Source organism: Strix uralensis, chromosome 3, assembly GCF_047716275.1.
Source record: "Strix uralensis isolate ZFMK-TIS-50842 chromosome 3, bStrUra1, whole genome shotgun sequence".
NCBI lineage: Eukaryota > Metazoa > Chordata > Aves > Strigiformes > Strigidae > Strix > Strix uralensis.
In genome coordinates this window covers 90,466,307-90,475,881 of record NC_133974.1, presented here as the reverse complement: position 1 = coordinate 90,475,881, position 9,575 = coordinate 90,466,307, and the positions used below count along the sequence as shown (strand labels likewise).

The 9,575-nt window shown below is 42.7% G+C and overlaps 1 protein-coding gene across 1 annotated transcript; it reads right to left on the bottom strand.

Annotated features, from left to right (window-relative positions):
- Positions 1-1,779: 1,779 nt before the first annotated feature.
- Positions 1,780-9,510, bottom strand: SULT6B1 (sulfotransferase family 6B member 1). Its single transcript, XM_074864833.1, has 7 exons — positions 9,296-9,510; positions 5,755-5,867; positions 5,417-5,506; positions 4,302-4,428; positions 3,565-3,659; positions 3,120-3,276; positions 1,780-2,225 (listed from the first exon to the last, which is right to left on the bottom strand). The coding sequence occupies exons 1-7, from the start codon at positions 9,495-9,497 to the stop codon at positions 2,095-2,097; spliced, it is 915 nt and encodes a 304-aa protein (XP_074720934.1). The 5' UTR covers positions 9,498-9,510; the 3' UTR covers positions 1,780-2,094.
- Between the last annotated feature and the right edge of the window lie 65 nt (positions 9,511-9,575).

The following is a 9,575-nucleotide window of genomic DNA, read 5'->3' as shown; positions in this document are numbered from 1 at the left end:
CACCTCCCTGGGCAACCCATTCCAACGCCTGACTACCCGTTCTGTAAAGAAATACTTCCTGACATCTAGTCTAAACCTTCCCGGGCGCAACTTGAGGCCATTCCCTCTTGTCCTATCGCTTGTTACTTGGTTAAAGAGACTCATCCCCAGCTCTCTGCAACCTCCTTTCAGGTAGTTGTAGAGGGCGATGAGGTCTCCCCTCAGCCTCCTCTTCTCCAGACTAAACAACCCCAGTTCCCTCAGCTGCCCCTCCTACGACATGTGCTCCAGACCCTTCACCAGCTTCGTTGCCCTTTTCTGGACACGCTCGAGTAATTCAATGTCCTTTTTGTAGTGAGGGGCCCAAAACTGAACACAGTCATCGAGGTGCGGCCTCACCAGTGCCGAGTACAGGGGTAAGATCACTTCCCTGTCCCTGCTGGCCATGCTATTTCTGATACAGGCCAGGATGCCATTGGCCTTCTTGGCCACCTGGGCACACTGCTGGCTCCTGTTCAGCCGGCTGTCAATCAACAGCCCCAGGTCCCTCTCTGACTGGCAGCTCTCCAGCCACTCCTCCCCAAGCCTGTAGCGCTGCTGGGGGTTGTTGTGGCCCAAGTGCAGCACCCGGCATTTGGCCTTACTGAAGCTCATACAGTTGGCCTTAGCCCATCGCTCCAGCCTGTTTCTGGCAAGTCATCTACCACACTTAAGATAATTATTTGTCAGACAGAAGCTGACAAACTATGAGAACGAAGACCATAACTCCCCTTCTCACTAAATTAGCAATGGTGTGCTCATTACCCACATATTCCTTCTCTGAGTACTTCTTCCTTTGTATTCCTGCTCTTGGGAGATGAAGAAATGCATCTGGTGTGAAAAACAACCAGCTGTCAAAGAGTGGTGTTTAATCAGCCTCCCAAGGGAAAACTGCAGTCTGAAAAGGCAGCCCTTTATGAGACCATTCAATGTTCAACTGTCTTGTGCACACCGGTCTTCTGGCTCCACCAAAGGACAGCCATTCTGTTCTGGACAGTGGCACTTCAAATCTCTCACACAGACGTCCAGAACAAATTCACATCCTGGCTCTGAGATCCTATATACTACTGTTAGGCATAAAGTAACCCAGGCAAAGCCAGACAACCCAGGTAAAGGCTCCATTTCCAGAGTTATGCAAGTAGAACTTCTTTCTCTCATGTCTAAGAAGCCCCTTCTTTCACGCAAATCAACCAGCTGGTTACCAATCCCCCTGCCCTGATACCATAAAGTGACTTTCCCCCATTCCTGCCCAGCCAGGAGCTTCTTCATTCACTTCCTCAACATCCAAAGCAGGGTGGGTGCTCAGGAGTCCAAACCACCATGTGGACAAAACCTGGTGTTCTCAACATAGGTTTCCCATTTCCCCCATGGGTAACCCTGTGTTGAGGTTAAGCAACAAAGCAAGCCACCACCAGGAGGGGGACTCCAACCTCCCTAAGTAAGTTCTGTCCAAGGCAATTCGTTCAGTTGCTCAGGAGGAGATCTCACACTACCAAAGGAAAGAAAAATATTATTGCCAAATGGGGGAGAAAATTTCCACTGCTGAGTTCCTTTACTTTTTTCTCACATTTATCAGCACACAGAAAGTAGCAAAAGACAACTACAAGGCCTTTTCAAATTTCATTTTACACTATGAACTTAGAAATTAAAATTATATGTGAATACTATGAACTTAAAAATTAAGAATCAAAACGACACTTCATGATTGTTTTAAAAAATCTCTTGGAAAATCACTTCCAACATACTAAATACATTTCTAGTGATTTCAGCAGGTTTAACTACTGCATATATATTCCACACAGGATTCTACCAGGTAACTTGAAATCATAGTTAAAAATCAGTGTTAAAAACCAAGTGAGGCCAAAGAACTACAGGTCATTTAAGAGAATCCAGTGAAGTTAACAATATTAACTGCATGAGCAAGGATTGCTTGTATAAGTTAAGACAGCAGAAACAGGTTTGCAAATTGCATGGATCTTCAAAATTTTTAAATCAGATATTGTCACAGTTTCTGTTTTATTTCATAAAAGTGAACAAAAAGCAGCCTGAATATGAGTTTTTTTCTGTAAAGGAGGTTCAGGTCTTGCAGTACACATCATATTTTAATTTCGCTCCCAGCTTAGTTCCTTCTAAGCACACTTTGAATTTGGCATCCATTTCCTGGTTCTGAGCTTCAGTGAAAAGATTTTTCCAGTCTCCAACAACACCTGGAATATAAAGAAAAGTAAAATATTACCCTTGACTGAAAGGACCAAGGAGTATGATTTAAAACAAAAAACTACTTTGTCTCTCTTATTATCATATTTCAGGATAATCCTTTTTTTTTTTCTTCCTGCAAGAAAAGAATCTTTGACCCAACAAGACCCTCTTATATTTGCCTTACATTTGGTGTCCTCAGTAGAATGTGAACATAAAGCAAACATACAAAGCTACTGGTCTGCCTTCATAGCTTTGGCATATGCCTTGTACAGCTGCAGAAGACCATAAAAGATGACCAGCGGTTGTGAAACCAACCCAGAAAGTTCAGAGATTTGGCTTTTAACTGCAAGAATTTTGTGCACAGCAAGCAGACACTGCCCTAAGTTGCAGTCCACCTTTAATCTAGATTTTGGAGCCCCCACAGTCCGAGGTTGTCTGAGTCTACAGCTCTAGCTTGATCCATGACTAAAAGACACAGGTCAATCTGTGGAGTTTCTAGATTCCACGTGTTGACTGAGGTTCATAGGCTATCACAAGGGTTATTTAGAAAACCCAAGAGGAAACATCTGTGGAGGCACTCTGTAGACCAAGTGCAAGGCTATCTCCAGTACTCACAGAAGCCAAAATAACTATTTTAACTGGTGCTTACTGCATATCACGACTGAAGGGTGTGCTACTTGTAGGGCACTTCTGCTAATCACATTATAGGGGGCTTTACCAAATGGTACTGGCCCTCGTGATGAAATCAAGTGACAGCATCTTGAAGCACAATCGGTTTTTCTTAAACAACTCCAGACCTTGAAAATTTTACAGACAGATTAACAATCTACTGATCCAAATTCCTGTCTGCCTAAGACACAGTGCTACCATTCACTACCCTGGCAAAATACAACCAAATTTACCTTTGCGGAAAAGAATTGAGCCAACAGTACCATGAGTCTCCTCCGCCTTATCCTTCACTGCCTGGAAAGTGGCCTTGTCTGCAATGGACTGGATCTGCTCTGCCGTTGGGGAGAATCCAAAGAATTCAGCTATCTGCTTTACACCGGCAGTCAGGTTCTGAAAGCAATATGGTGAAAGGGAGACATGCAATATTCTTCCTCCAAAAAAGGAGTTACCCACTTGGGATGCGCATTGCCATCATCTGTTAACAATATATATTTTCCTTCACAGTATGTTTTCTGCATTACACTGGAGCTCAGCTTTTCTATAGCCAGACTCATCTTGTCATGAAAACCAACTTGATTTTGCTCTTTCAGAAACCTGTGCCTTTGTTGTTAATTTCAGCAGATTTCAAGGAATGGGCTCAGATGTGTTCTGCCCGTCAGTACACAGCATCTGTTTTACCTCTTTCAGGTCTTCATATATTATGATCATAGTATTCTCATCCTCAATGTGTTTGTTCCAGGTGACCGCATGATCAAAATAGGATCCCCAGCCAACTGTAAAGAAGAGAAAAAAACATCAGTGTGACCTTCTCTTACTGGGTACTTTCTTCTCTCTGACTGAAGAATTGCCTTCTGTTGCCTATCAGTTACAGCAATGCAAAGAAACAGAACAGCCTGTCCTTTCCATGGTACCATACTGTACAACAGAATGACAGAGGCTTCCTCTGGACTTTTGTAGGTAAATGGTTTCCACACAGAAATACAAATTTCACTATGTGCTTCCCCTCTGTTACTATATTGTCATTTAAACACCTCTTAAAAGCCAAAGCCAGACATCAGTCTAAATCTAAAATCTGAGTTGCTAATGAGGTGTGCAGAAACAGACAAGACAACAGACTGTCACTTCATTACCAATTCAGAACTGCAGTGTTTCCTCCAGGACTAGCGGCAGAATTTTGACCCAATGCCACTGTCAAGCTGCCATGCACTCTCTCACCCTTGCCTGGAAGAGCAAAATACCCAGAAACAAAGCATCTTTTGGACATTCTGGCATTCAGCTGCCTCCTTTATCATGATGTATGGCCATCAGTAAACTAATTACAACACAGCTGTTTTCCCACTGGCCCCATTTAGTTGTTTTTAATTTTTTTTTTTTGGTGTTGCTTCTTCAGCTACATTCAGTAACTATAACAATACCTTTCCCATTCATGAACTCTGAGAAGAACTCATCCCAGGAGCTGTAACTGGGCACGCTTGACACATTGTTGTGGAAATGGAAAAATGAAACAGCTGTATCTTTAGGGTTTCGAAACCGCACTAGTATCTGGAGTGGGAGAAAGAGGTCAACAATTTTAGATCACTTCTTTCCCCTGGCAACCAAAATAAGAGCATAAGCAAACATTCTGCAATCAATAACATACTAGGGGCTATAAAATATTTTATTAGTTAAGGCACAGAGAACAAATTTATAACACGATCATAATAAAGACCTTGTTACCGCTTCTAAGATTTGCTTATGTCATGAATCGATTGTAGAAAGAAGCAACTAGAAAAACTGTAATATTGTCATTGAATACTACCCTATAACTACCTAAGACCTGGGAAATTATTGGGAACCACTTGCCAAACCCCTGCTAGGAAAAGCTCTGTTCAATTCTCCTTCAGGAAACCACAGCTATTACAATCATCTCCCATTTTTCAAAGCATGCCAATAATGTACTTAAAATCCTGAGACTGTAATCCTCAGAGAAGTGTAAACGCTTCTGAAAACAGGTTATACACATTAAATTTTTTGTTATACACGTTTTCTCATACAGGAAAAAATACCAGTGAAATGTTCAAGAAATCCTCATCCCTTAACCAATTATTTCCTTCATCAGTGGTACATCCCCTAAGTGCTAGGTATCCACCACTGTTCAGCAACCGAGTACCAGAAATATTGAAGTTTTAACAGTGTGACTCTTCGCAAGGAGACAACTAATGTCGCAGAGATACTGCTGCCACATTCATTCCCACCACAATTGTGCACAGAGAAGAGAAGCATAAAAGAGCAAAGCGTGACACTCCAGCCATTTCTGAGCACTGCAACAGCCTCTAGATCTGTTCTTGTTTATGCCAACTACAGCACCCTTAAGGCTACTGTAAACTGTACAGGGTGCTAAGCCAGCCCAGGTGTCACAAGACTCCCACTGTTGCTTTCCCCCTGTGCCACCTGCTTGGGCGCAAGAAAAGGATGTGGCCCCAAAATTACTATTGCATGCTGGTACTACCAGAAAGATGAGGCTTGCTCCTGGAAAAAGAAGAAAGCCCACCTTGGCTTTGTTCTTGAAAATAGACTTGGGGAGGCAATCATAATTCAGATGTGTTGCTAAAATCCTTGGAGATGGAATCTGCTTCATCCTCTTTAGAAATAAACAGAACCATAAGTGAGAACAGGTTTATTACATGGGTGCAGCAATGATCTGTGAGAGTCGCCTGTGTGAAACAACCCCTAATCAAAAGGCATTAGTCATCCGAGATTATCTGTTTTCTCCTCTCAGGAGAAATATCTTTACTTGCTGCATGACTTCATTTTAATAACTTGTGTGCGGGGGTGCAGGAGAGAGAAAACAACAGACTTTAAGCGATTCAATAGTTTCTTTTCACTAACCTGATATTTATCTGGATCTCCACATTCAATAAATGGTAGTTCTGCACTTACAGGTTTACTCTGGATAGTTGTAAATATCAAATCACTTAAAATCTGGATAAGCCAGTTGACACCTGCACCAAGAAACCCAGAGAACAAAATAAAACATATCAGAGGTTTATGTAAGATCTCAGAGCCTTCTCATTACATGGCTTAATTCAACAGAATAAACAGCCATCAAATGACAAATAACACTAAAGCTCTCAAACAATTATAAGCAAAATAATGTCTTCCATTCATGAGAACCTCAACAGATTCTTAACTACGACCTTCTTGGCTCACTTATAACTGGTATGTGGAAACCCCTGGGGGCAGACCTGACTCAAAGATGCACTTAACATCTTTTTAATATATTCATAAAACAGTCAGTGACAGACAACAAAGGGAGTTTTCCTGGCTTTTATAGAGAAACACCTGGTCTGGATAGGAGAATGAAGGAACGAGCACAGAGCTTCACTCTTTCTGCTGACGAAAGCATCTGCCTCTACTGCTCTGAGTCAAGGATAAAATGGAGTCACCTATTCAATGTCACTGCCAGTGCTTGTCCTCAGTTGTGCCTGCTGCTGTCTCCATAAAGTGCATGTCAGAATAAGTGCTAGAAGAGCTGTTACCCACTGGACACCTGCATCCCTCCCCACCCCTCACCCTTTGGAAGGGATCTTGCAGGAAAGCCTCCCCCATACAGCATCCCATTCCAGAGTGAGGCTGTGGCCAGCTCCTGGAGCTGCGCCGTGGTGCCTGCTTCCCCAAGGTTTCCAGGAATCACGTTTGCTCCACTGATGCTCTGCTGATTGCCGGCAGGACAGAGCGAAGGAACAGCATGTTCACCTTGGCCCGCAGCACCCTCCTCAAGTCCTTGTGGGGAGGTGCCTGGAAAGCTTCCCACTGGGCCCACAGTGATGGAGCTGCAGAGCTGCTGCCGTCTCCTGCATGCTGCGAGTCCCCTGTGAACGCAGCTGCCAGAGGCACGAGCAGAGAACGCACAATGCAAACAGCTTTAACCTCTCATACTTTCAGCGGAGAGTTATTCCCAAAAAGGCGTAACTTCCACCCTATGTTATACAAAGTGCTTCAGGATGCCTGGATGGAAGCAGCATGATAAACGTGTCATATTTACACAATGGTGTGGATACAATGTGTACACATCACACGATGTCTTATAACGCATACACATATTACATTTATACACCACTCAATATCATATTTATATATGACATCATTTATATCTCTCTCCCATTTACGCGCAGATCAGAGCCAAAAACATCGAGTCCCCAAATCCATGTCCTCATCTGCCTAGTATTAACCGCATGTGCACAAATACAAATTTGATTTTAAAGAAAAGCCACAAATGATAAAACGTAAAATTCCTAGTCTGTAAATCCCCTACTGGCTTCTTAACCGTGCAACACACCCCAAGGAAGTACTGCATCCTGGGGCTCCATCGTCCTTCACCCCTACCCCAACAGTAGCTCTCTGTGTCAGAGTTTCCTCTCCACTGCACACACCTGAGTTAGGGGAAACATTTTATATAGTGAGACTCTACTGTAACTTAACTTTCATAATTCTTAAGAAGAAAAAGGAATGAGGACAACATTAAAGCTTTGAGAGACAAATCTCTTGAAAGGCCTCAATGTGAGTCCTTCATCAGACATGTTCATGATCATCTAAACCTGGCAAATGCCAAAGAGTTTGAGCCCTGCATGGAAAACACCTGAGAAGCTGGTAGAGGAGCCAAGACACCAGGCTCCCTTGGTTCAAGAGGGAAACAGGCTTGCAGAGAAATTTTTACTACTTCCTGGTGACATTATGGCTTGGTGGGTCTGAGTGTTGCACCAAGGGGCAAGAGGGAGCCCAGCAATTTCTGGTTTCAAACTGGGGCACCTAATCTTTCCTTTTCTTCTTTTTCCTCTGCTTTTTTTTTTCCTCTCCCACTTTGCAAACTATAGCAAAGTAGGACAAAAAAATCTATTTAGCACTGTTTCAGAGTATAAGAGCAAACATCCAATTGGGAAAAAATTCTGAAGACTTACCTGCAGATTGTAACTACACTGCACTGTACAAACGCAGTATTTTTTCTCCCTCCTGCTTTCCCATTTCTTCCATGCAACCTCTCATACAAGTGCCTGACAGGTAACAGAGTGCTGCATTCCCCAGCAAACGACGGGGAGCTGTGTACTCCCTCTCCTACTGACAACTGGCAGTGGTCTTTGGTAGAATTGCCCCCTGAAGACCTACTGCAAATATTAAGAGTGTGAGATCTCTATCTACTGATCCCTCCCCCCGAGCAGGAGAGGTTTACAGAGTTACTAAACCTCAGAGGTAATCAGCATCACAACTCCATCTCTGCCAAACTCTGTGAGAAATCAAAGCCAGTGCCAAGTTATGACAATGACCTTTTAGGTCTTTATATGGTCCAGCAAAACTCTGGACCCAAACCCAATGGAATTACAGACTCCTTAAAATAAAGATGCACATTTCACATTTTGTGTCAGCTCCCTCCTTTTGTATTTATCCCTCTCATCTCTTGGTTCAGTGTCCCATCTCACGACTGCTATAAATTCACCCTAAACACTACAGGCACACTTCTTACGCCCCTAAATACACCATAGTTTCTTTCCAGATCAGAACTCACCAACAGGTGGGAATTCTATGTGCAGAATGAGACCTTGACCTAGGACTCTCTGGTTAGAGCCCAACTTGACCGCACCCACTACCATGCTAGTGCAATGAAATCCTTCCCTGAACCCAAGTTTTCTCCAACAACCCTAAGCTTCTGCTGCTTGGGTCTCAAGAAGAAACATATGCTTGGACAGGATTTTCTGGATTAGCAAAACCCATCCCTTCCTTGTAAGTATCCATGTCACAACTGATGTTTAATAAAACTGATCAAAATCAACTAGTTGGTTGGTTGGGGCTTTTTTCACTGTTGCACCTTTCCTCCTTTCTGCAAACGTCTAAAAGATTTAGACTTCCAGTATGTCTTAGTCAATAACTTCCAGTATGTCTTAGTCAATACCATTTGCAGTAACAAAACAAAAACCAATGCTGATATTGAATAATGCCAAGAAACAGTTTATACTTTTGCAAGTAAATATGCTGTGCCACGTCACTTTCTACACTTTAAAGAGTCTAATGCATAACTTTATTGCTTTTGTACACTATACTACATTACTAATGTGCTTTTCAGAATACAGTTTATCATACTGGCAGAGTTATCTCGTCCCACTGATATATAAAATACTTTAATCACACTTCTTCAGCCAAAAATATCTTTGAACACTAAAACTTTTCCTTTCAGAAACATAAACCATATTAAAAAGCAGTGCAACAGATTCCTTAAATAAGATAAAGCAGGACAAAAACCTGCTGCCTCTGGTTGTAGTAGAAATGCCCAATATCCTCACACAACATACAACTGCAATCAGTTGGTTTTCCTTCTTATTGTGTCAGCTCATTAGTTACAGTATTGCAGAATACAGCAAGCAATTTATAACGTATTCACCGCATTTGGGGTAGGACACCAGCACCATATCATCTCTTCGGGCTTCCAGGTTCTCCAGGGCTTGGAAGGTTTCCACACTGCACACTGTGACAGGATACAGGGTCCCCCGGTAGGAGAACAGCAGATCCTTCAAGGTAAGCCCCTCAGACTTTGCCAGCGCTTTATTTATCTCATCAACAAAGGCTCGTTTATCCTCAGCCATGTTTACCACCTCTGGGATGTGGAACTGTTAGTCTAACACAGTAAGTGTCTTTAAATAGACATTTTTAAGTGGTGAAGT

Coding starts and splice junctions, on each gene's coding strand:
- SULT6B1 (XM_074864833.1), bottom strand. CDS start 9,497: ATGGCTGAGGATAAACGAGCCTTTGTTGATGAGATAAATAAAGCGCTG. Junction 3,660..4,301: donor AGAGTTCATGAATGGGAAAG/GTATTGTTATAG, acceptor TCTTCTTTACAG/TTGGCTGGGGATCCTATTTT. Junction 2,226..3,119: donor CTCAATTCTTTTCCGCAAAG/GTAAATTTGGTT, acceptor TTTATATTCCAG/GTGTTGTTGGAGACTGGAAA.